Source organism: Aspergillus eucalypticola (assembly GCF_003184535.1).
Source record: "Aspergillus eucalypticola CBS 122712 chromosome Unknown BO83scaffold_22, whole genome shotgun sequence".
Classification (NCBI taxonomy): domain Eukaryota; kingdom Fungi; phylum Ascomycota; class Eurotiomycetes; order Eurotiales; family Aspergillaceae; genus Aspergillus; species Aspergillus eucalypticola.
Window position 1 is genome coordinate 81,609 of NW_020290296.1, and position 23,539 is coordinate 105,147.

General features: G+C 51.9%; 8 protein-coding genes across 8 annotated transcripts; 3 read left to right on the forward strand and 5 right to left on the reverse strand.

Moving 5' to 3' along the window:
* Nucleotides 1–473: 473 nt before the first annotated feature.
* On the forward strand, nt 474–1,408 carry BO83DRAFT_439452 (proteasome regulatory particle lid subunit SEM1; the record flags this gene model as incomplete). Its single annotated transcript, XM_025536178.1, has 3 exons — nt 474–950; nt 1,117–1,231; nt 1,375–1,408. The coding sequence occupies exons 1-3, from the start codon at nt 836–838 to the stop codon at nt 1,406–1,408; spliced, it is 264 nt and encodes an 87-aa protein (XP_025385397.1). The 5' UTR covers nt 474–835.
* A 715-nt stretch (nt 1,409–2,123) lies between these two features.
* On the reverse strand, nt 2,124–3,939 carry pgkA (phosphoglycerate kinase pgkA). Its single transcript, XM_025537756.1, has 4 exons — nt 3,811–3,939; nt 3,593–3,672; nt 3,074–3,494; nt 2,124–2,992 (listed from the first exon to the last, which is right to left on the reverse strand). The coding sequence occupies exons 2-4, from the start codon at nt 3,656–3,658 to the stop codon at nt 2,226–2,228; spliced, it is 1,254 nt and encodes a 417-aa protein (XP_025385398.1). The 5' UTR covers nt 3,659–3,672; nt 3,811–3,939; the 3' UTR covers nt 2,124–2,225.
* Nucleotides 3,940–4,232: 293 nt separating this feature from the next.
* Nucleotides 4,233–5,769, reverse strand: BO83DRAFT_97161 (Mpv17/PMP22 family protein). Its single transcript, XM_025537757.1, has 6 exons — nt 5,577–5,769; nt 5,333–5,423; nt 5,239–5,264; nt 4,828–5,170; nt 4,603–4,769; nt 4,233–4,544 (listed from the first exon to the last, which is right to left on the reverse strand). The coding sequence occupies exons 1-6, from the start codon at nt 5,640–5,642 to the stop codon at nt 4,473–4,475; spliced, it is 765 nt and encodes a 254-aa protein (XP_025385399.1). The 5' UTR covers nt 5,643–5,769; the 3' UTR covers nt 4,233–4,472.
* Nucleotides 5,770–6,243: 474 nt separating this feature from the next.
* Nucleotides 6,244–8,443, reverse strand: BO83DRAFT_410080 (TRAPP trafficking subunit Trs65 domain-containing protein). The gene is made up of 4 exons (XM_025534186.1): nt 8,160–8,443; nt 7,828–8,097; nt 6,652–7,777; nt 6,244–6,599 (listed from the first exon to the last, which is right to left on the reverse strand). Exons 1-4 carry the CDS (start codon nt 8,332–8,334, stop codon nt 6,416–6,418), a joined length of 1,755 nt encoding a protein of 584 aa, XP_025385400.1. The 5' UTR covers nt 8,335–8,443; the 3' UTR covers nt 6,244–6,415.
* Nucleotides 8,444–8,619: 176 nt separating this feature from the next.
* BO83DRAFT_380509 (snoRNA-splicing protein PRP40) lies at nt 8,620–11,418 on the forward strand. The gene is made up of 4 exons (XM_025531767.1): nt 8,620–8,785; nt 8,869–9,023; nt 9,085–10,141; nt 10,195–11,418. Exons 1-4 carry the CDS (start codon nt 8,645–8,647, stop codon nt 11,233–11,235), a joined length of 2,394 nt encoding a protein of 797 aa, XP_025385401.1. The 5' UTR covers nt 8,620–8,644; the 3' UTR covers nt 11,236–11,418.
* A 900-nt stretch (nt 11,419–12,318) lies between these two features.
* Nucleotides 12,319–14,242, reverse strand: BO83DRAFT_97391 (ABC transporter family protein). Its single transcript, XM_025537758.1, has 4 exons — nt 14,145–14,242; nt 13,776–14,089; nt 12,648–13,719; nt 12,319–12,543 (listed from the first exon to the last, which is right to left on the reverse strand). Exons 2-4 carry the CDS (start codon nt 14,033–14,035, stop codon nt 12,520–12,522), a joined length of 1,356 nt encoding a protein of 451 aa, XP_025385402.1. The 5' UTR covers nt 14,036–14,089; nt 14,145–14,242; the 3' UTR covers nt 12,319–12,519.
* A 1,766-nt stretch (nt 14,243–16,008) lies between these two features.
* BO83DRAFT_429513 (chromatin-remodeling ATPase CHD1) lies at nt 16,009–20,580 on the forward strand (the record flags this gene model as incomplete). The annotated part of the gene is made up of 2 exons (XM_025535475.1): nt 16,009–20,393; nt 20,451–20,580. 2 exons carry the CDS (start codon nt 16,009–16,011, stop codon nt 20,578–20,580), a joined length of 4,515 nt encoding a protein of 1,504 aa, XP_025385403.1.
* A 969-nt stretch (nt 20,581–21,549) lies between these two features.
* On the reverse strand, nt 21,550–23,396 carry BO83DRAFT_419175 (C2H2-type zinc finger protein). Its single transcript, XM_025534868.1, has 2 exons — nt 22,746–23,396; nt 21,550–22,657 (listed from the first exon to the last, which is right to left on the reverse strand). The coding sequence occupies exons 1-2, from the start codon at nt 23,275–23,277 to the stop codon at nt 22,035–22,037; spliced, it is 1,155 nt and encodes a 384-aa protein (XP_025385404.1). The 5' UTR covers nt 23,278–23,396; the 3' UTR covers nt 21,550–22,034.
* Between the last annotated feature and the right edge of the window lie 143 nt (nt 23,397–23,539).

Consider the following 23,539-nt stretch of genomic DNA (forward strand, 5'->3'; position numbering starts at 1 on the left):
ACCAAGAACCGAAGGGCCCCGCAGCAGACGTAGATGGAATGGGAAGATGATCGAATCTCCCATTCGATACGCACCAGGGACGTAGCGAGACTCCGGGACCATAACCCAAGAAAAAGAGAGAGAGGTGGGGGGGAGATGCAAAAGAATCAATAAGAATAGTCCAAAGGCGAACAAATTGTACGGAAGTAGAAAAAAAAAGAGGCGACTCCGACCCAAGGGCTAGGCCGGATGGCCTGGGGATTATAAGCAACGGGGACCAGAAACAATAATAGCGTCGAACCCACGGTCCACTTTGCGGCGGCGAGGCGGAGCAACTGACTGGAAATTGCCGGGAGTTGCTCACGAACAAGGCTCTCAGAAATCACGAACCAGTGATTTAGCGCATCGGGAAGAGGGGATCGTATTTAAATGTCTCACGAATGGGAGGGAGGGAGGAAGGAAACGTTGGACAGAATGGGAGCTGGGGTCATGTCCGGTATGTCCGGCAAGACTGGAGGGGAAGAAGAGGAGCAACAATAAAGCTTGACGTCGTCAGGTCGATTTGACCGACTGCGGACTAGTCCAGTAGTGCCGCCCAGCCAAAGTTGAACCGACGCCATCGCCTGCGTCTCCGCCTCCGCCGCCGCGACTCTCTCTCTCACATTCCATTTACCTTGCTTGCCAACAACCAACATCACCCACCACCGCCACTTTCGATCTTCTGATCTGTCATCTCTCATTCCTCACCTCTCCTCCTCCCCTCCTCTCTCTTTGATTCCTTCGTACAACCCCTCCTTTCACCTCCCTAAAGACACCTGTCCGCTGCCCTTCCCCCCCCATCCCACTCCTACCCATCATGTCGAATCCCACCGCGACCCAGGACACCAAGGCCGAGCCTACCCAACAGCCACAGCAACAGAAGCCCCCCGTGCTGGAAGAAGACGACGAGTTTGAGGATTTCCCCGTTGAAGGTTAGCCATGAAACCACACACATACACACACACAGACCGCTGGTCTTCCCTGTCATGCAGAAGAGGGAGCTAGCTCCGCTTCCAGCCCAGACAGACAGCCGGCATGATGAATCTTACGAATGATGGATTGCGCTGACCTCGGGGCTTTTTTTTTCACCACTTGCAGACTGGCCTCAGGAGGAAACCGAACAAGGAGCTGCTGCCAACGGCGCAAGCGCTCACCTGTGGGAGGAGAGCTGGGATGATGACGATGCGGCCGAGGACTTCTCCAAGCAACTGAAGTACGTTTTTCCCCGAAATCCAAGCCAACCCTCATCGGTCAATTTTCCATGGGCGCAATATTTCTACTCTCCCCCATCAATTTCCACAACCCATATAAAGCTCAGATGATGGACTAACATGTTTTTCTTTTTCAAATCTACAGAGAGGAACTGAAGAAGGTCGGAGCGTCTAATTAATAGAATTCATGTTAGATGACGGACGGGTTGTCGGTTTTAATTGAGATGAACACACACACACACACATACACACACGCACGCACGCAAATTCCACGAAGCATTAATCAACTTGATTACACGTGCAGCTTTTTACCCTCACGCGGCTCGGTAGTGGATCGATGAAACAGTTGTCGATAGAACTTAATTGATTAAAGAGATTCGTCTGTCTGTCTGCTTTGGCTGGTGCCGGTCCAGTGGCTAAGTGGCTAGCTCTGATGCGCGCTCGTGGGAGGATTGATTCGTCTGCAGAGACTAACTACGTCGTCGTCTACGGTGGGAGATCTGGTAGCAGGCTTGCTTGCTTGCTGCACTTTGCTGGAAGCGGTGTATGTGCTGCATAAGCACGTTTATGTACTTTCTACGATTTTATTTACACACATCCATTACTGGATGCATCGAATCGAACCCACCGACTATCAACTTCAATCTTTGTGACCTCCTCATTGCGACTTCATTTGAATTCCCGCTCACAGCTTCGGACCCGTCACTAGTCAGAGATTGCATCATCAGAACCTCTCTTGAATATAATGTAGGCAAAACGCGTATTTTGTTGAGATTAATTATCATTCTTTGTACATTACATTCGTAAAGTGGTCCCCCTATTTTTAGGGGGCGCCGGGAAGGCTGACAGGTAGGGTACTACAACAAGCCCGCCTGTCCAACTAGTCCAGAGCATGGAAGCTCAACCACAGCTCATCCTCCTCCAAAGAAACATGGGACGAATTTTTGTCATGCAGCATCTCCGCATATCCAGTGTGATAACATGTCTTGTTCAGATTTACTTACTCGACAGGGCAGCAACACCGGGCAGCTCCTTGCCCTCAAGGAGCTCCAGAGAGGCACCACCACCGGTGGAGACGTGGCTGAGCTTGTCCTCGACGCCGTACTTGGCGGCGACGGTGGCAGTGTCACCACCTCCGATGATGACGATAGAGCCGGACTGAGCAGCGGAGACGACGGCGTCAAGGGTCTTCTTGGTGCCGTTGGCGAAGGGCTCCAGCTCGAAGACACCGGGGGGACCGTTCCAGAGGATGGTCTTGGCCTCGGCAATGGTCTGCTTGTAGAGCTCAACACTCTTCTCGCCAACATCCAGACCCATGTAGCCGTCGGGAATACCCTCAGCATCGGTGGCAGTGCCAGTCTTGGCATCAGCAGCGAACTTGTCGGCGGTGACGTAGTCAACGGGGAGAACGATCTTGACGTCGTGCTTCTTGGCCTTCTCGACGACCTCGCCGACGATCTTGCTGCCAGCCTCGTCGAAGAGACTGTTTCCGATCTTGACACCCTCCAGGGTCTTCTTGAAAGTAAAGGCCATGGCACCGGTGATGATCAGGCTGTTGACCTTGGGGAGCAGGTTGTCAATCAGCTGGATCTTGTCGGAGACCTTAGCACCACCCAGGATGGCAAGGAAGGGGCGCTGGGGGCTCTCGAGAGCCTTGGCGAAGTACTCGAGCTCCTTCTTGACGAGGAAACCGGAAGCCTTCTGAGGAAGGTCAACACCGACCATGGAAGAGTGAGCACGGTGGGCAGTGCCGAAAGCGTCGTCTGTGGTGTTCTGTTAGTACAGAGCTCCTCATGTGAACTACTGGCCTCCCGAGATGGGAAGGCGAGAAAAGGATTGCTTACTGATGTAGACGTCACCAAGAGCAGTCAGGCCCTTGCGGAACTCAGCGACCTTCTCCTTGTCGGCCTTGACCTTCTTGCCCTCGGCATCCTTGGAGCTGCCCTCCTCCTCGGCGTGGAAACGCAGGTTCTCAAGGAGAACAATCTGGCCACCAGTGGCCTTGTTGACGGCCTCCTCAGCCTCCGGGCCAACGCAGTCCTCAGTGAAGACAACGCTGCGGCCAAGCAGCTTCTCGAGCTCGGCAACAACGGGCTTCAGGCTGTACTTCTCGTTCTTCTTGCCGTCGGGGCGGCCCAAGTGGGACATGAGGACAACAGCCTTAGCACCATTGTCGATGGCGTACTTGATGGTGGGCAGAGCACCGACGATACGCTGGTTGTTGGTGATCTCCTTCTTGTCATTGAGGGGGACGTTGAAGTCGACCTATCCATTGAATCGACTGATTAGCATTGAAGCACTACCTCGACCCCACGATGATGATTGATGAAAAGGTGGGGGTTTCCGGGGCAACAACAACATACCCGGATCAGGACACGCTTGTCCTTGAGGTCGACATCGGTGATAGCGAGCTTGTTGGTGAGAGACATGGTGAACGACGGTTCTACGACAGTCGGGATGGGGTCAGAGAATGGGAGAGAGAGAGGTGGGGTGACAAAAAGAAGGGAAGGGGAAATTTGGGGGGGGACAGCGTAGTATTAGTAGCACCACGGGGTACGAGGGGATTAAGAAAAATGCCTACTTAATAGGTCCGCGGTGAGCGAGTCTGGTCACTCTGGGCACTGGAAGCTACGACTTCATTCGGTTCGGCGGCGGGGTAAAAGTGGTGGTTATGGGCTGGTGGTGGGGCAGCCGGTGAGAGAAGAAGAATCGCGGGCGCCTCGGGCTGATGCGGGACTGATGTCAGCGACCGTGAATCGATGACGGAAGGGTCCGGGGCCTCAGGGGTGAACATTATGCCTGTTATGCCCCGTTCGGAGCCCCTTAGCCTCGGATCATGGCTGCGATGGGAGCTTCTGCTGCGTCCGGGGGTGGATCTATCAAGCAATCGTTCCGATATTTCTCGTCTATGGAAGCCGGCTCGCTCTCGTGGGGACAGCCCCGCCTACAGGAGATATTGGAGCTTGTGCCTGGTTCAATCCCGAAAAAAAAAAAAAAAACACTGGTGTATTCCTTTTGTCGACATGGTTTATCGATCAATGCAATTGACTCCGGTGTACCCACGTTGCTGGACGAAGATGACCTATACACCACCCATGAGAGGAAGAATAACAGAACCCCCAAAGCTCATTTACAGCGCCCAGTAAGCACGAAACAACGCAGGGGAAGAAATAATGACAGACAAACGAGGGAAGAAACGATTGAGAACCTTGTGGGAGCCAAAATATGAGCCCGCTTCTACCCTCACTCGTCCTCCGAAGAGTTGGTCAATGACAGATACGCAGTCCAGGCGATACCGACGGAGGACACAAAGGGCTGAATCAATATGTATCAGTATCACAGCGCACACGACATCTGTCACAATGGAACTCACAATCTGGAACTGGATAGGTACGACACGGAAGTTCAGGATCTGAACAGCGGGCCACAGGACAAAGTTGGCCTTGAGGGTTGGCAGATAAACGTCCTGGAACTTGCGAGTCAATGCTCTCCTACCTCCTCCCTCGGCGACCGTCATGAAGGAAAAGAAGCACGCCAGACCTGGTGATGTCATTAGCAAACAGAAAGCGCGTTCATTTCCTCTGGAGACGCTTCATACCGAAAGGAGCGAACATCAGCTGATCCACGCACACTCTCTTGAGTGCGGGAATCGACGGGTTTCTCTTAGTAAGGGGGAACGTCCTGGACAAGAAACCGAACCAATGGAACTGAATTGGGGCCATGAAGAAACCGTATGACATGAAGCGAGTCAGACGCTCAAAATCGAAGGCCGGCGCCAGATGTCTAGCATGTCCGAGCTCTCCAAGAGCAGGCGGCTTCTCTTTATCGAGGTCGTGGATCTCAATCGAGATGAGATCGTTACCATCAGAGGGTCGGCGTCCTCCACGCGCTTTGAAAGCCGTGATCAACTGTGCGACCGTGTCTGCGATCCCACCAAGGATCTAACATGCCGTCCAACGTCAGGCGATCATATGCCAACGACAAATGATTCATTCGAAGGAACTCTTACCGCATTGGTGACCATGGTGGTTAAGACTAAAGACAACACAAAGTCAGCCAACTCCTGAAGGCGCCTTCGCAAGGGAGCAGCATGACAGCCTTACCTGGTTTCTCCGCATAGTAAGAGTTGAACTTAGCGGCAAGTCGCATTGCAGCCGCCATTTCGATGAGAAAGATTATGGCGTGAAGCAATGGCTAAAAAGGAGAAATATGGAAGGAGTGAAATTAGTGATGAGTTCCCTCATAGGACAAGATTTATTTGTAAGACAATATTGCTTTTACGACAAAAATGTAAAAAGCCCCCCTTGGGTAAGATAGGATGGAATTGAGACCAAAAGTTTCACATACCAAACGGCCGTAGATGTACCTCCGATTGAGTCCATCGAGTATTCTTCGACGACCAGTGGAGAACATGACGAAGGGCGATGATAGACGATAAGTGATTGGCAAGATGGAAGGGGATCGAAGGCGAACGGCCTGGAAATCCCGGTTGGCGGGCTCGGGGCGAGTATGACGCAAAGGACTGCCAAAAAGCGCGCACAGGCGAAACAAGGGCGAGCAGGCGAATACTAAGCAAGCCTCCCGACGACTCCTGGAACCCGGCGTCAGTTGATCGTCTCGTTAGGTGTCGATGAGACGGGCGTACTGTGTATGGTGTACAAAAGAAGAAAAGAAGAAGCGGGTTAGATTTGGGTTTAGGTCGACCAGCGATTCAAGCCCCCATTAAATAGAACGAACGAGAGGAACGGTAGTACTCTTGAGGCAGCGAAGATGCAAGATCGAGGTCATGTCATCTTGCCGGGGGTTCGAACTTCTCCCCCGCCCCTTGGACCAATCCGCTCGCGTGATCACCCGCCCATCTCCGCCCGCCCGCCGCTTTTTGAGGCGGAGGGTCTGCATTGCCGCTTTTATAGCCCCCTTCTCCTTTTTACTCAGGGAAATCTTATAATGACTACTACTACTACTACCGTCTGGGGAGATCCAACGCTTAGTACAGACAATTAAATGCTCTATTGATATGATGTACATGCAACTCATAATGAGACTTGACGAATATCTATTCCTTATCACCACCCGCTAATCATGCTATCACCCCTTGAATCGTAAAGATAGCCCAAGTCCATAAACATGCATCGTAGCTAGCCAGCCTCCAAGCTATCTATCATAAGGATAATCCAGACCTCTTCTCAACTGACCACCTCGGTCGGCTTACCTTTCCTATCAAAGGAATGGATGTCCGGGAGATCCTTAATATCAATCATCTCATTCGTATTTACATCCACCAGACGTACAGCTTCCAGACGGAGTGCCCCCACCGCCAAGGAAAGCAATTTTAATTCCGTAGAAAAACAGGTGCCAGGCAAAAGGGGACTGTGATATAGTCAGCTAGGGTAAAAGGAAAGGAAGATGTGAAGCTACTCACCCAGCCCGAACGTCAGTACTCAGAGAAATAAGTTCTGCTTCCTGGCCAACTACACTTTTCTGGAGTGCATGAACGATATTGTCATCCGTTACAGCTTCCGCGACCTGAGCATCTTTGCGGCTCGTCGCAGATGAAGAAGATGGTCGCACGGTATGTCCCCGTGGGTCCAGCTTCTTCCGGCGAGGGATTGCAACTATCGAGAATTTGCGCGAACCGGAGGATCGGTTCACGATGAAGATACTCCAAGCAAAGGGCTTTCCTACTTCGACATGTGGAGGGCCACTGAACGAAACCGATACACCAAGGCCTGCGGTTGAGTATGCCCGCTCCCTCAGGGAGCTTCGATTAGGCGTGGCGGTTCCCGCTGCGGCGTTGCTTTGGTTGGGTGTCATCGGAAGACTTGCAGGGCGGTTGTTCCGTTGTAGAGCCTGGCTAGGACCCCCAAAAGTTGGGTTGAGGACCATGGAGAAATCAACGTTGGTTCTCCATTGCATCGAGATCCGCGGGTTACAATTGTCCGACAGGTGGATGATTGCTTCTAGCGAAATATCCAGAACACTGACCATCACAGTTGTTGATGGATTTGGGTCAGGCGCATAATCGGGCGTTAACTTGTATACAAGGGTAATATCATCTCGCGGCTGGCAACGGATGGGTGGAAGCAGCCCCGGTGCATCTGTGAGGGTTTCTATCGTCCCATCCGACATGCTAAGCTCTGCCTTGTCAAATGTGACATCGCAATTGAGGAATGGTGTCACCTCAAAATCGAGGCTCGCAACGGTAGTAGGCCGTCCACTATAGGCATTCAACCGAGAATAGCGTATCCTTGCACTGGCGGCAGGAACTATGCGTATGGGGTGGCCGGAATGCTGCTGGACGTTATATATAGGGTCTTCACTGTATTTCGCCGGTACAACTCGCAGAAGCCTAGATGCGGGGAGGAATGGATCTTTTTGATCCAAGGATTTGTCACTCGATAGCGGTTGTAGAATATTTGTAGAGGCCGGGATCAGAGGCGGGAGGTAGTCGTCTCCCCGAGACTCTTGCTGTCGGGTTTCAGCTGGGTTGAGGCTAGCGGAGGCGATGAAGAGGAGGGAAGGGTGTTGAATGCGTATGCGAGGGCGCTCTGAAGTTGATCAGCACGATGAGATGCCAAAACATGAACGGTGACCTTACTCAAGAATGCCTTGACACTCCAGATCACATATACGTGGTTGCCCCCACCCGTGTCTCCCTCAAACTCATTCACCACCACCAATGGCTCCTGTGAATCTACAACCCCTGAGAATATGAGGTCCCGAGTCGGGGTCGGATTCTCCGCGACTGTCTCGGCGGGATCAATGGCAAAGGCATCGAGTCGGACTTCGAGATGCGGAAGATACTGTTTCAGGCTAGGTGGGGAGCAATTGGATAGTCGTAGGACAACGCGAACGGTGCAGAACTCATCTGTATCACGCTACATATGAGTAAGAGATAGAGCTCGATCAGGCCAGCAGGTCGTAGCATACCGAAGAACAGAAGAGAGCGTTGCGGTATTAGCGAAAGCACAGAAGTGAGATCATCTGCGCCTTTTTCTAAAGCAGACGTCAGAGCTGCTTCTAAGTCGGCATCTGAAGCATGCGGGACAACTGTATCTAGAACAGCATGTCTGAGGAATTCCCCGGGGATGTCGAGACTCGGCATGGCTAGAACAACAGCCGCATGCTCTTCTTCTCGTAACGGGGTAAAGGGATAGCACGCGCACAGGCAACCGACACCAGGAAGGTCAAAAGAAGGCAACAGACGGAAGTCCCCTCGATGCGCATTTAATTTAAGAGCAGCCAGGGACCCAGGCGTGCCGGGTGGAGGTGTTCGATACCCAGGGACGCTGCAAACACGACAAACAGCCTTAGCGCAGGAACCCCGGCGAGCTTCTTCGAACGCTGCTTTTTCCCGACCTTCTCTTATCGTCGCAACAGCAGTATCTGTCCCCGGCAGCTTCTGCAACTTCGATATGAATCCCATGAACGGTCCGGCTGGCGCGCCTCCCCTTTGGCAGGAGGCGCGTAACTCTGATGGTCGAGTTTACTACTACAATGTACAGACGAAGGCGACGCAGTGGGCAAAGCCCGTCGAGCTTATGACGCCTGTTGAGGTATGTGTTCTTATGCCCTTTTTAAATGACATTGCCATATGTTATGGTACTGGATACTAATTCATTGTCATCTTTTCATATAGCGTGCGTTGGCAAACCAGCCGTGGAAGGAATATACTGCTGAGGGTGGTCGGAAATACTGGTACAACACCGAAACCAAGCAAAGCACCTGGGAGATGCCAGATGTTTACAAATCTGCTCTGGCACAGGCTCCGGCGCCTCAGGCTCCTCCAGTGGCGTAAGTTCATACCCAAACTTGCCTCTCAATGCGCTTATGAGACTAACGTGTTTGTGCATAGGGCCCCGACTTTCGTTGCAGGTGGTGTTAGCTCGTTTTCTTCTTACCCTCAACAGCGTGACCGCGACGACTATGATCGAGGCTATGGCGACCGTCGTGGAGGATATGGCTCGATGGATACCAACGGCATCGCCGCGGCTCCTATCCTAGGTACACAGCAAGCCGAACCCGAGTACGGCTCTCTCGAAGAGGCAGAGAACGCGTTCATGAAGATGCTGAAGCGCCACAACGTGCAACCCGATTGGAGCTGGGAACAGACCATGCGTGAAACCATCAAGGACCCTCAGTATCGTGCCCTCAAAGACCCCAGAGACCGCAAAGCAGCATTTGAAAAATATGCGGTCGAGGTTCGCATGCAGGAAAAGGATCGGGCGAAGGAGAGATTCGCTAAGCTCAGAGCAGATTTCAATACCATGCTGAAGCGCCACCCTGAGATTAAACATTACAGTCGCTGGAAGACCATCCGACCGATCATCGAGGGCGAAACCATCTTTAGATCTACGGATGATGAAAACGAGAGGCGCCAGCTCTTCGAGGAGTACATTGTTGAGCTCAAGAAGGAGCACATCGAGGAGGAAGCTGTTAAGCGTAAAGCTGCTATGGATGAGCTGGTGACTATCTTGAAGTCCCTGAACCTGGAACCATACACACGCTGGTCTGAAGCACAGGCAATTATTCAGTCGAATGACAAGGTCCAAAGCGACGACAAGTTCAGAACCCTGAGCAAGTCCGATATCTTGACTGCATTCGAGAACCACATCAAGTCCCTTGAGCGGGCCTTCAATGATGCGCGTCAGCAACAAAAGGCTGCAAAGGCGAGAAAAGAGCGTCATGCCCGCGAGCAGTTTATCGAGCTTCTGAAGGAGCTGAGATCTCAGGGTAAGATCAAGGCTGGAAGCAAGTGGATGAACATCTACCCCTTGATCCACGAGGATCCTCGGTACGTCGGTATCCTGGGTAACTCCGGATCTTCTCCCCTGGATTTGTTTTGGGATATGGTTGAAGAAGAAGAACGCTCGCTACGCGGCCCGCGTAATGATGTCTTGGATGTACTTGATGTGAGTGTGATTAATTCCGGTTTCCTGTTTTCTGCCACTAACCCTGTACTCAGGACAAACGCTTCGAGGTTACACCAAAGACCACTCTGGAGGAGTTCAACGCTGCTGTATCCGGTGATCGCCGTACGGCCAACATTGATCCTGAGATACTCCAACTGATTTTCCAGCGTATCCAGGAGAAGGCTGTCCGACGAAGCGAGGAAGAGAAGCATGCTGCGGACCGTCATCAGCGCCGCGCTATAGATTCACTGCGTTCCCGGATCAAGCGTCTCGATCCCCCTGTCCGTGCAACTGATACTTGGGAACAGGTGCAGCCGCGGATCGAAAGATTCGATGAGTACAAGTCTCTGGAGACCGATGAGCTCCGACAGGCCGCCTTTGACAAGGTCATCCGCCGCCTGAAGGAGAAGGAGGAGGATGCGGAACGAGACCGCGAGACCCGCGATAGGGATCGCGGAAGTCGCCGTGATCACCACGACCGTGATCGTGATCATCGCAGCGGGCCATCCTATAGAGGCGAAAGAAGGGGAACGTCTAGCCGTCTAAGCCGGACCCCAGAACCAGATGCCTACGAGGCAGATCGCCGTAAAGCCCAAGCAGACCGTGAACGCTCCTACCGGAAGGCCAGCGGCCTATCGCCCGTCCGAGAGAGACGGGAAGAGCGCGATCGAGACAGGGAACGTTACCGTGAGCGTGAGCGGGATAGGGACCGCGATCGTGACTGGGATCGGGATCGCAGCGCACGCCCTCTTAGCCACTACGAACGCGAGCGCCGCGAGCGTGAGGAAGAGCGCGAACGCCTCTATCGCACACGCGGTGATCCCCGTGGAGGTCGGGATGAGCTGGATTATGGTGCCGATACCCGAAGCACCACCAGCAATGATCGTAGGCGCAGACGCGACAGCGACACGGAAAGCGTTGCCAGTCGCTCTGCGAAGCGCTACCGACGTGATAGTCGGGAGCGCGAACGCAGCCGCGGTGCCAGGCGAGACCGGGACCGTCGCGAGCGGACTCCAGCGGCAACCGATGATGGAAAGAAAGAGGAAAAGGCCGTCCACTCCGGTAGTGAAGAAGGGGAGATTGAAGAAGATTAAGTAGATGCACACACACTACTACCCGTTCCATAGGTAATTGCCAATGGATGCTGACTGACTCTACACTTGTAGTGTCGGGTTCTGGTGGATGCGTCTGTCGTCTTTGCTGCCCCAGTATATCGACTTTGTATGTCTAGCGCCCACACGATTGATATATGCATTTCTTGACATGTGAAAATACAAATACAATACCTATAATAATATTCTATGGCATAGCTAGTAGATATAGTAATTTGACACAGCCTCCGGAACTTTAGTCATGGCGTCCATTTCCTGGGTTCAACACTTAAGTTGAACTAGTAGTAAGTACTTCAATGGAGTACTGAAGATATATATAGTCTATCACCATCCATGACATACCACCACTACCAGTACAACCACAAACACACCGGTACGCATCACGGCACGTCATGTGCAATGACAGTTTGGAATGAAATGCTTCGTTTGTATCGTTCCATAGTACTTTTTGATATTATTCATGTGATCCAGCGAACAAAATGCGGGAGGTCTGTCCCTTACCGGAGGAGTATGACATCCGGTGGAGACGGACATTTTCGGAGGGAATCTGTTCCGTAGGCGTACACAAGCTACTTACGTAGAGTTTACCATACTGTCCTAGATAGACTTACATGCTTTGACAAAGAAAAGCAAGTGATATATACGAAGTGAATGACTAGCGTAATGAAATATGTTCAAAAAAAAAAGAAATCTTTTGGACAGTGGCCACCTAGCTTGACCATAACCAGCTAATCTTTCTTTTTCCCTCACCGACACCCTTTTTTGTCGGCGGACCATCCATGTCGCGAATAACCTTGACTCTTTTGACAAACATTGTAACTCCGACATGACTGCGCCATCCAGGAAATCCGTAAACCCAAACATAATCTAATAGACTAGTCTCGTTGTGTCTTCACTCCGAACCATTGTGAAGAGGACTAGATTGAACTATGCAGGCGTAGATGGCGCTGGGGAGGGACGACCATGAGCGACGACAAGGCGGGGGGCCAGAGAGGATTAACTGGAACAGGTTAAACCACTGCTCCTACCTAGCCGAACAAGTCGTCCGCTCCCTCTTCGTCATCCTCCTCCAAAGCACCATCCACATCATCAGGAAGGCGCACGCCACGGCAGCGGCGCCGCCTTCTCTGAGCTGCAGAGGCCTTTGTAACGCCGAAAAACGCCACTACCCGAAGGTAGCCCCAGCGACGATAGCGACGCCGCTGGTCCGAGTCGCGGCCGTCACGTTGGTGAGGCACGCGGTCATACTTGCCCGGAACAACCTCTTCATTTCTCTTCTTCCAAGAAGAACTGTGGAGAATGCAGGTTAGTATTACACTTCTAATAATCAGACAGAGACCATCCCAACACGGCTGAACCATGCCAGTGCTGAGGTAAGAAAATTGTAGACTTACGTAGTTGCCGGCCAACTTCTGCTCCTGGTCCATCTGGGACTGGTACTTGTTGATACGAGGGCGGTAACTGTTGGGGTCACGACGGAAGGTGACATCCAGGTTCTTCAAGAAAGTGTTGCAACCAGTGACCAGGGACTCAGGGGCGTTGGCGTGAGCATCGACGGAGGGCTTACCGTCGAAGACGATGACACGATCGGCGAGGTAAGTGGCCATGATGAAATCGTGCTCGACGATGAATGCAGTCTTCTTGGTGTGCATGATGAAACGCTTGATGACCCTGGAGGCCACGATACGCTGCTCGGAGTCCAGGTAAGCACTAGGCTCGTCAATGAGGTAGATATCGGCGGGAATTCCCAGAGCCAGGACAATGGCAACACGCTGCAATTCACCACCAGACAGGTTCTGAACTTCCTGGTCAATGAAGTCATCAATCTTGAGGGGCTTGTAGACATCAGTCTGGAATTGGGGCGACAGGAACGCAGCCTTGATACGCTTGAAGAACAGCTGACGGACGGTACCCTGGAACTTGGGGGTGATCTTCTGAGGCTTCATGGAGATGTTCAGGCGAGGAACGCTCTTGCCACCGTCAGGCTTCTCAGCACCAGCAAGCATTTTACAGAATGTGGTCTTTCCGGTTCCGTTCTCACCCATCATGACAATGATCTCAGAGTCGGTGAAACTTCCAGCATCGATCTTAAGGTGGAAGTTACCGAGAGTCTTCTCCATGCTGGGGTAGGAGAAAGCACGGGCCCGGTCCACCATGAAGTCATCACCAGATTCAGCAAGACGGAAAGTAAGAGACTCCTCGCGGAATCGCAAGTTCTCAGTGGGGATGTGACCATCCAAGAAGATGTTGATACCTTCACGGACGGAAGCAGGCAGAGTAACCACACCGTAAAGGGCGGGTCTTCCGTAGAGCACACAGACGAAATCAGACAGGTAATCAAGGACAGACAAATCGTGCTCGACAACAATGACATAATCGTCAGGGCGCAGAAGCTCTCTGATGGAGCGAGCGGCGGCGAGACGCTGCTTAACATCAAGATAGGAGGAAGGCTCGTCAAACATGTAGCTGTAAAGTTTGTCAGCTCCTGCGCATAGAAAAACGGTTCTAGATATTGCTCTTACACGTCAGCCTTCTGCACGCAGACCAGACCAATGGCGAAACGCTGGAGCTCTCCACCAGAAAGGTGACCGATATCACGGTCCTGGACCTGTCTCAACTCTGCATATATCATTAGCAGTGTTATCACAAAGCTCAATTTGCAACTGTGCCATACCAAGAGTGTCGAGAATGTGTTCCAGGTTGCCCAACTGAGCGCGGGCCTTGATGAGGTCGCCAACGTTCTGGACGGGGCCCTTGACAGCCCTGGGAATCTGATCGACATATTGAGGCTTCACAACGGCCTTGAGATCGTCCTCCAGAACCTTGGTGAAGTAGTCTGCATACAGTTAGAAGTCTGTATAGCTCGACCCCACGATACTATATATACGTACTCTGCAGTTCGGAACCACGGAAGTACTTGAGAATTTCTTCCCAGTCGGGAGGGTTGTCAAAACGTCCAAGGTTGGGCTTCAGCTTTCCACTGAGAATCTTCAACGCCGTACTCTTTCCAATACCGTTGGTACCGACGAGACCAAGCACCTGTCCGGGACGGGGCATGGGAAGACGGTGAAGCTTGAAGCTGTTGGCGGAGTAACGGTGGGTAACCTGAGTCTCCAAGTTGGTCGGCAGGTTGATGATGTGAATGGCACCGAAGGGGCATTTCTTGGGACAGATACCGCAACCGATACAGAGGCGCTCGGAGATGAAGGCAATCTTGGACTCGGGAGTGACCTCGATACACAGCTTACCCGTACGGACGACGGGGCAAGACTTCTTACATTCCTGGCGACATTTCTAGAAAAAGAGAAAGCGTGGAGCGTTAGAAGATAGGTCCAAGGGCGCGAAGAAAGCAGGAAAATCGGAAGATTCGCGTACCTTGGGTTTGCACTATTACCAGCAAAGCGAGATGTCTCAGTATACGTTGGAGCGTCGACACATGGTTGTTGGCAGCGTATGCCGCGGGGTACAGGAAACTCACTTTGTCACTGTTGACAATAGCAACACTGAAAACCGAGATCTGTTAGCTGGTGTGACCTAAAAGAAACCAATAACGTGGACATAAGGAGGCATACCGGGTAAGCTTGTCAGACATGATGGCTAATGTTCAGATCAAGTTGAATGCGCGAAACCGATGTAGTGGGGGAGCAGCTGCAAAAAGAAGCAATAAGATCGCTTAAAGGGTGAACTGTGCTGGATGAAGCCGATCACACGGCGGCGGTTGGACTGGCAAAATGCGAACGCGCCAGATCTCTGCACAGGCAGCACCAAGGAGAGAGCGAGGTAGAAACGTTGCTGGAGAACCCCGATGAGGAGGGGCTCTTTGGAGAGAAAACTATGCCGGGCATTGTGGGCAGCCGTTGATGCCTCAGGCAACAACTGTTTCCGGGCTGCATTATTTCTGGCGGTGCTGATTGGCTGACTGTTCACATTGACTGATTCTGCTCGGAAGAAAAGTAGCTCCTTTCCCGATACACACGTGACAACCAAAGCGCGCTAGTCCGCTTGAAGGCTCGCTTGAGGCGCGCTAAACCGCACAGAGCATGGCGGGCAATGGCAGCCTGAGGGATCAGGCGGGCAGCCAATCCCTTCACGGCGACTCGTCCACCTCCAGCCGAACGTACAACACTCTTCCTACTCCCTCATCATATTCTCAGCGGCCTCCCATCGTTCCTTTGCTGCCTCCACCATTCCATCCTCCCCTCCCCCCCACCTTTTCCCTTCAACTTTGTCACCATTTACTTCTTCGTTTTTCCCTGATTAGGGGTCACCAAGCTATGGAATGTAAGTATTTTATTAGTCTTTCCTAGCTTTTTCCTAGACGTGTCCTGCCACTGTCGGCCGGGGTACTTCTCCACGGTCTCGACCCACCGAAGAACTCTAGATATCCCCTACATCTGGTGTATTGAGGGGTTCTCGGGTTCCTCCTGGTCAAGGTCTGGCTGGCTTTTCTCTCCTGTACCTGTTTTTGCCTTCGGATTTGCCCCTATTATCACCCATCTCTTCCCTATCACTCTCCGTCGCGTTTCATCCAGCCCGCCATCAAAAACATGCCCTTCCATCATACCTTCATCTCCTACCTCGTTCACCTACCTATTCTGTTCGATTCTAGTGGAATCTGAGTCGCGTAAACCTGTTTTACACTATGCCGTGTCTTCCATCCCTCTCCGGCCTCGTACCGGGCTTCAATGCTGATGCCTCTCATCATCAATAGCTACTAGCATGGTGATCCCATCTACCTCCGAACCATCGGCCACAATGGCCCTGATGAATGGGTACTCCGCATCACCTGCCTCCGATGCTGCAAGCAGCAGAGATGATCTTGCAGTCAGCGAGAGTGAAGACCACCTATCCGACTCCTTTGCAAACCATGCCGCACGCGATTCATCATCCTCGCCCGAGGAAGACGCCGCAGACGAGTCCTATAATGCCGGCTCCCCAGACGCGGAAGGAGATGAGGATGCTTTTGGGATGGAAAATGACGAGGACCAGAGCAGTGCATCCGGCTCTGAAAACTCTTCATCATCAGAAACCAGGCGTGGCACGAAACGAAAATCATCGTCGGTCAATGAATCAGACTATATCCGACAGAACCCCGATCTATACGGCCTTCGCCGAAGCGCAAGAGCCCGCACGACGCGTCAAATAGTCGAATCAGACTCGGACTCGGACGACTCTGATGCTGTAGCACCCCGTGCTAAGCGTCGACGCGCTGCGGCCTCACAACCCACCTCGAAACGTCCCTCCCGCTCCGCAACCCAGTCGTCGTTCTCCGAAGACTCGGACAGCGATGAGTACGGGGGTCCCCGTGCTCGTACAAGTAAGGCGAGGCGACGGCGGCTCCTTCAAGCCTCATCAAACGATGCACCTTCGCACACTGAGGTTCGTTTCTCAACGAGGAATGCTTCTCGGGTCTCGAATTACAAAGAAGATGATGATGATTCCATGTTCGAGGATGACCCAGAGGAAATGACACAGAATTATTGGGTGAATACCGTGGAGGATGATCGCCCAGCTGTCGATATTGTGCTCAATCATCGCCTCAAGGATGGTGTGGACCCAAGTAGCCTCGACGTCGGCCGCCACGACTTTGAGTTCTACATCAAATGGCAAGGCAAGTCCCATTACCATGCCACATGGGAAACGGCCGAGAGTCTTGCCAACTGTCGTAGTACCCGCCGCCTTGACAATTACATACGCAAAACACTGTCCGAAGACGTCCGCCTCAAGAATGATGCAGATGTTGCCCCCGAGGATCGGGAGAAATGGAACCTCGACCGTGAGAGGGATGTAGACGCAATTGAGGATTACAAACAAGTTGAGCGAGTCATCGGAATGCGCGAAGGCGACGAAGGGACGGAGTACTTCGTCAAATGGAAGCGCCTGTTTTACGACTCTTGTACATGGGAGAGTGAAGATCTCGTTAGTAATATTGCTCAGCGCGAGATAGACCGTTTTCTAGATCGCTCCTCTCGCCCCCCGGTGTCAGACAAGTCCGAAACCAACCCAGCCACGCGCAAGTCATTCGAAACAATCAAGAGCACACCTAGCTTCTTACAGAATGGCCAGCTGAAGGAGTTCCAGGTGAAAGGTGTCAACTTCATGGCTTTCAATTGGGTGAAGAACCGCAACGTTGTGCTGGCCGACGAGATGGGTCTTGGTAAGACCGTACAGACCGTTGCCTTCATCAACTGGCTACGCCACGTGCGCCGCCAGCAAGGGCCTTTCGTGGTCGTCGTCCCACTGTCGACGATGCCATCCTGGGCTGAGACCTTTGACCACTGGACCCCTGACCTAAACTATGTTGTCTACAATGGCAATGAGGCTGCACGCACAGTTCTGCGTGAACATGAGCTTATGGTGGACGGGAACCCCCGACGCCCCAAGTTCAATGTACTCCTCACGACATATGAGTATGTCCTGCTGGACTCGACCTTCCTGAGCCAGTTCAAATGGCAGTTTATGGCCGTTGATGAGGCACATCGGTTGAAGAATCGCGAATCTCAGCTATATTTGAAGTTGCTCGAGTTCAGGTCTCCGGCTCGACTTCTCATCACCGGAACTCCTATTCAAAACAACCTTGCAGAACTCTCTGCCCTTCTAGACTTCTTAAATCCGGGCCTGGTTCACATTGATGCCGACATGGACTTGAACGCAGAAGCTGCCTCTCATAAGCTTGCGGAGCTGACGAAAGCTATTCAACCCTTCATGCTTCGTCGAACGAAGTCGAAAGTGGAGTCTGACCTTCCCCCTAAGACCGAAAAGATCATTCGCGTCGAGCTCTCCGACGTCCAACTGGAATACTACAAGAATATCCTTACCAAGAATTACGCTGCGCTCAATGACGGAGCCAGAGGTCAGAAACAATCACTTCTGAACATCATGATGGAGCTGAAGAAAGCAAGTAACCATCCATTCATGTTCCCCAATGCCGAAGCCAGGATTCTGGAAGGTAGTACCCGCCGGGAGGATGTTCTGAGGGCAATGATCACCAGCAGTGGTAAAATGATGCTTTTGGATCAGCTTCTTGCCAAGCTGAAACGTGACGGTCACCGTGTGTTGATCTTCAGTCAGATGGTTAAGATGCTTGACATCCTCGGTGATTATATGGAATTCCGCGGATATACATATCAACGACTGGATGGTACTATCCCTGCGGCTGCACGTCGTTTGGCAATTGAACACTACAATGCTCCTGGAAGCAATGACTTTGCGTTCATTTTGTCTACCCGAGCCGGTGGTCTTGGAATCAACCTTATGACGGCAGATACTGTAGTCTTATTTGATTCTGACTGGAACCCCCAGGCTGATCTTCAAGCCATGGCCAGAGCGCACCGTATTGGACAGACGAGGCCGGTTAGTGTGTATCGCCTGGTGTCGAAGGATACCGTGGAAGAGGAAGTGATTGAGAGAGCTCGCAACAAGCTTCTACTCGAGTTCATCACAATCCAACGTGGTGTTACTGACAAGGAGGCGTCAGAGATTCAAAACAAGATGGCTCGTAGTGGAATCTCGGTCAGCGAGCCAAACTCAACAGAGGATATTTCACGTATTCTCAAACGTCGTGGCCAGAGGATGTTCGAGCAGACTGGTAACCAGGAGAAGCTTGAACAACTCGATATCGACTCAGTCCTCGCAAACGCAGAACTTCATCAGACCGAACAGGCTGAGGAGATTCAAGCTGACGGTGGCGAAGAGTTCCTTCGAGCCTTCGAATATGTTGACATCAAGGTGGACGACCTTAGTTGGGATGACATCATACCCAAAGAACAGCTGGAGGAGATCAAGGCAGAGGAGAAGAAGAAAGCCGACGAACGCTATCTTGCCGAAGTCATTGAGCAGAACCGACCCCGCAAGCGCAATGCACCGGGTGATGCACGGGATACCCGTGAAGAACGCAAAGCCAAGAGATTAGCGAGAGCACAGGTCAGTATGGAGAATGGCGATGACTCCGACTCAAATGCTCAGTCGGACCCAAAACGACCCCTTGTGGAGAAAGAATACCGCCATCTTCTGCGTGCCTACCTTCGTTTTGGAAATATAGTAGAACGTGAGGAGGATGTCGTTCGTGAGGCACGTCTCCTTGATCGTGATAGAGAGACGGTCAAGGCTGCGCTCCGCGAAATAACTGACAAGGCTGCCGATCTGGTGCGGGAAGACATAGAGAAACTTGAGGCCCTTGAACACGCTGGTAAGGTGCCGACGAAGAAAGAAAAGAAGGCGGTCTTATTCGATCTCCATGGAGTGAAGCGTCTTAATGCGTACACTATTGTGGAACGTCCGACGGAAATGCGTATTTTGAAGGAGGCGACGGCCGCCGTGCCTGACTTCAAGAATTTCCGGATACCGGAAGCCACTAAAGCCGCGGACTATACGTGTCCATGGGGTGCACGCGAGGACGGGATGCTGTGTATCGGTATTGCGCGGCACGGATATGGTGCTTGGACGCAGATCCGAGACGATCCCGACCTTGGCCTTGGCGACAAGTTCTTCCTTGAAGAACACCGTGTTGAGAGGAAAAATGAACGTATGAATGCCGAGGACAAGACAACGAAGTCTCCAGGAGCCGTTCACCTTGTTCGTCGCGCAGACTATCTGTTATCTGTTCTTCGTGACAAAGTCACCAACGGTTCGAGTGTCAGCGCGAAGAGAGCTGTCGAGAATCATCACCGGAATAACCGGAAAGGTTCCCGTACGCATGCCAGCAACAGCGTCTCGGCTTCGCCCGCACCGTCTCTTTCTCGTAGAGGCCACCGGGAAACAGAACGTTCCAGGCATCGGTCTCATACCCACGGCGCCAGAGATAGTGTTGAACGACACCATACTCCCAGCCACGATCGACCCAGATCCATGCATGAAGGCGAACGAAGCCGTCATAGAACCTCCGACGCATCCAGTGAGGACATTCGGCGTCGTAAGCCTCATGAGAATGGCTACTCCGCCGGCAAAGAGGACATGGCTCGCTTGTTCTTCAAGCCCATTCGCGAGAATCTGAAGAAGGTGTCAGCCGTTACTAAAGAGAATTTCCCGAGCAAGGCTGAAAGGGCTACGGAGTTGAGACGTCTACTTGGAAAGGTCGGTGAATTCATCGGTCAAAATTTGAAGGGCCAGGGCTCCATGTCGTCTTTGGAGACTCGTTTATGGTATGTCCAATGCAATCCGGCTCTGTTCCGAACAAAGTATACTGACTCCCTCAATAGGCAATATGTTTCGGTACACTACTGGCCCAACAAAGACGCCGGAGGGGCTAAACTTCAAGAAATGTATCATAAACTGATCGCAATCCCTAAGGAGCCTGCTGCTTCCAAGCCAGCCTCCAACGGAGAGTAGATGCCGGTTTTCTAATCCCGGTATCTTCCAGCGAAAGGATGTCAAGGGTCTTGTTCTTTACATGGAGTTCTTTTTTTTGCTTCTGTTCATGTTAAAAGGTACATATGCATCATTTGGGTTAGCATGGCGACGGCGTCTGGTATGATCTACGAATAAGGAGTGTTGTGTGAGGTTGACCTCATGAGTGGCCTTCTATGATGTTTGCATGCATGGCAGCTATTTCTTTGGCTCTTAACGTCTTGCGGTCTTCCCGCGTATTTGGAGCATCGGGATTATTTGTGATGTGTTCACATATATCGTTTCCTTCTATTCCTCTCCCTCCATCGCTCATCATTCGCTCCCCTCCCATATACCTCCAGAATGATGAGCGACGTTCTTGTTATTCCTCCGGTATCGAACACGGGAAAGAAAAGAAAAAAACACCCAGCTGTTGCCATGATTGTTTCTTAGCCCTTTTTTTCCTTAAACCACACCATCCGAGCAGGGCTCTTCTTATATCCTTCGAATTCATGTATCTTCTTTTCAGACTATCAACATTGTCATATCATTGTTGGGCTACTTTACTACTACTATTATCCCTGGAGTTTGATCTCGTTTTGCTACCTTGATTCTAGCCTGGGAATGAATGGATATCCATATTGTTATTGCTCCTTTTTTTTCACCCCCTGTATCGACGTGTCCTTAGACCTTCGATAGTTGTTTCTTTTTATTTCAACAGAAAAGAGTGTTGTGTTTCCCACTCCATTGTCTAGGATACGTCTTGGAAGGCTATTGTTTGGCATGTCCACTCGTGCAGAGAAACAGGAACAGGCGCGGAGTGCATATGTTGTCTTCTCTGGGTTTTCTTCTTTCTCTTCTCCTAATGGAGTTACTACAATCAGACCACATTTCAACAAACAACAACTATAAGGGTTGGTTACATGCATGCAATGAATCAAGGTACTTGATTTTTATTTCTTTACAATAGTAGTGACTCCATGCTATCATTCAATATTGGAAGAAAGAAAGGAAGCGCCATTCCCGATTCGTAAGGTTACAAAAACACTCAGCAAACTAGTAAAGACCAGGATATTTTGCGGAAACGGAAACGAAAGCGAAACGAAATGAAAATGAACTAAACCGGAATTGATCAAGTCCCTGCATGTTCCCGTGACGTGGTGAGATAATGGAGACAAAAGGTGTATAAGAAAAGGAGGGAGAAATAGAATGGAATATGAGTAGTTGTGGCACGTTTTTTTTTTATCACAGAAAGACGTGATGTGACGTGGCCCAATTCCGTGGCGAAGTTATTACCAGCAGCAGCCCCAAGAAAAGAAAATTCCCAAAAAGAAGCCCCCAAAACAAGAAGGTAAAGTACAAGAGGAAGGGGGTGGGAAGAGCAATAGGCAAGGAAGGAGGGATCAAGTCAAGAAGGATATATTAAGTGACCACCGCCATCAATACCAACCATCGCATCACGGCGGAACAGACCCAGACCCCTGGTCCTGTGCAACATCCATCTCTGTTGGCTCTGACTGCCGTTGCTCCGACTGCGGTGCATTATCCGTCCCGTTCGCCGGCGCAGACTTGGCCACGCTGAATTTCTCATCGAGTAGCTTGAACAATCGTACCTCGGCCTCCATCAAGTCATCAAAGATTGCTTCCTTCTCCATCCACGACTCCTTTCTCTTGACGCGAATCTTCTCCCATGCGTCACGTAGCTCCGCACCGTCCTGCTGTGCCCAGTGGATCTGTCTCAGAAGCAGCCGATACAGTTGCGGCCCTTCAAGCAGCATCTCGTAGGTGTCGAATTCCTTCTCCAATCCACCAGGAGGTACGTGGAGATCGTCCTCCAGTCCTGCTGCCTCCTCATTGGCGCTTTCGCTGTGATCTCCTGCGTCGTCTTTCGGTGGGAACGATAGCTTCAGCTTCAACCGTTGAATCTTGCCGGACGGGGTCGCGGTCGGCGTTCCTGCCGCCGAAGCAGCGACGTTGTGGTGTTTAGGTACGGGGTCTGAGGGACGAAGCGCCTCTGTTTCGTGAACAGTTCTCATGTGTTTGGCAAGGGCATCTGATCGAGTGAAGCTGCGGTCGCATTCTATAAAAAGGATAGAGGAACGATGTTAGACGTTGCCAAGGGATAACGGGCAAGGAACGTATGGCGGGAATGGTCTAGGAGAACTTACCAGGTAGAGCGCAATAGAAGGGCTTTTCTCGCGTATGGCTTCTCATGTGTGCGCGCAGCGCGTAGCCACTTGCGTGAGTTTGACCCTTTCGACTGCAATCGGACCATTCGCAGGAGTACTTCTTCTGTCGGCTCCCGACATGTTCTTCATGTATGTGCTTTACGAGGCCATCCATATTGCCTAGATCACCGGCGTCGCATCCATCCCAGCGACAGACGGTGACTTGATCGTTGCCTTGGCCGCTGTAGTCGTCATCCTGACTGCCGCCGATGAGAGCGAGGGTGTTGGGAGAGTTGGGAATGTCGCCGGAGGTATCGGACGAGATGGAGGTGGAGGGAGAAGGAGGAGGGAGATCATCTTGGAAAGTGGTCGAAACGGGAGTATTGCGATCCCAAGAGGCAACGCCAGTGCGACGACGCTTTGAGGGAGGCATGTTAGAGCCCGAGGGGGAGAAGGCTTGCTTTAGGTCGTCGCGATCCGACATGTCGTCGGAAGCAATGGAGGAGAGGGGGGAGCCCGGAGATTCCGTCATGGTGGTTGACAGGAGAGGAGGGCCCGCTTTGAGCAGATTTGGAGAGTGAATAACGCGGGGGGGGACTGAGCAACAACTGTGGGCCTTTAGGAGTGTTACTGGCACTGGCTGGAGGAGTGAGCCAGGTTTGAGATGTTTGGAAGTTCGATATCCGGCGCCGGAGTATACACTGGGCTGAGCACCCGGCACGTGATGAGGCTATTGCGCCGCCAATTTTCTTCGCGCCCGAATTCCCTTTTCTTTTCTTCTCCTCTTTTACACT

What these genes read in the sequence shown, in the direction of transcription:
- BO83DRAFT_419175 (XM_025534868.1), bottom strand. Translation starts at nt 23,277, where the DNA reads ATGACGGAATCTCCGGGCTCCCCCCTCTCCTCCATTGCTTCCGACGAC. An exon ending in CTTCTATTGCGCTCTACCTG is followed by an intron (nt 22,658 to 22,745) that starts GTAAGTTCTCCT and finishes TCCTTTTTATAG; the next exon opens with AATGCGACCGCAGCTTCACT.
- pgkA (XM_025537756.1), bottom strand. Translation starts at nt 3,658, where the DNA reads ATGTCTCTCACCAACAAGCTCGCTATCACCGATGTCGACCTCAAGGAC. An exon ending in ACAAGCGTGTCCTGATCCGG is followed by an intron (nt 3,495 to 3,592) that starts GTATGTTGTTGT and finishes TTCAATGGATAG; the next exon opens with GTCGACTTCAACGTCCCCCT. An exon ending in TCTTGGTGACGTCTACATCA is followed by an intron (nt 2,993 to 3,073) that starts GTAAGCAATCCT and finishes AGAACACCACAG; the next exon opens with ACGACGCTTTCGGCACTGCC.
- BO83DRAFT_380509 (XM_025531767.1), top strand. Translation starts at nt 8,645, where the DNA reads ATGAATCCCATGAACGGTCCGGCTGGCGCGCCTCCCCTTTGGCAGGAG. An exon ending in AGCTTATGACGCCTGTTGAG is followed by an intron (nt 8,786 to 8,868) that starts GTATGTGTTCTT and finishes CTTTTCATATAG; the next exon opens with CGTGCGTTGGCAAACCAGCC. An exon ending in ATGTCTTGGATGTACTTGAT is followed by an intron (nt 10,142 to 10,194) that starts GTGAGTGTGATT and finishes CCCTGTACTCAG; the next exon opens with GACAAACGCTTCGAGGTTAC.
- BO83DRAFT_97391 (XM_025537758.1), bottom strand. Translation starts at nt 14,035, where the DNA reads ATGTCGATCAGATTCCCAGGGCTGTCAAGGGCCCCGTCCAGAACGTTG. An exon ending in TGCGTGCAGAAGGCTGACGT is followed by an intron (nt 13,720 to 13,775) that starts GTAAGAGCAATA and finishes CAAACTTTACAG; the next exon opens with CTACATGTTTGACGAGCCTT. An exon ending in AGAAGTTGGCCGGCAACTAC is followed by an intron (nt 12,544 to 12,647) that starts GTAAGTCTACAA and finishes CATTCTCCACAG; the next exon opens with TTCTTCTTGGAAGAAGAGAA.
- BO83DRAFT_410080 (XM_025534186.1), bottom strand. Translation starts at nt 8,334, where the DNA reads ATGCCGAGTCTCGACATCCCCGGGGAATTCCTCAGACATGCTGTTCTA. An exon ending in GAGTGTCAAGGCATTCTTGA is followed by an intron (nt 7,778 to 7,827) that starts GTAAGGTCACCG and finishes GATCAACTTCAG; the next exon opens with AGCGCCCTCGCATACGCATT. An exon ending in AGTACTGACGTTCGGGCTGG is followed by an intron (nt 6,600 to 6,651) that starts GTGAGTAGCTTC and finishes ACTATATCACAG; the next exon opens with TCCCCTTTTGCCTGGCACCT.
- BO83DRAFT_97161 (XM_025537757.1), bottom strand. Translation starts at nt 5,642, where the DNA reads ATGTTCTCCACTGGTCGTCGAAGAATACTCGATGGACTCAATCGGAGG. An exon ending in GGTACATCTACGGCCGTTTG is followed by an intron (nt 5,424 to 5,576) that starts GTATGTGAAACT and finishes TCTCCTTTTTAG; the next exon opens with CCATTGCTTCACGCCATAAT. An exon ending in CCACCATGGTCACCAATGCG is followed by an intron (nt 5,171 to 5,238) that starts GTAAGAGTTCCT and finishes ACGGCATGTTAG; the next exon opens with ATCCTTGGTGGGATCGCAGA.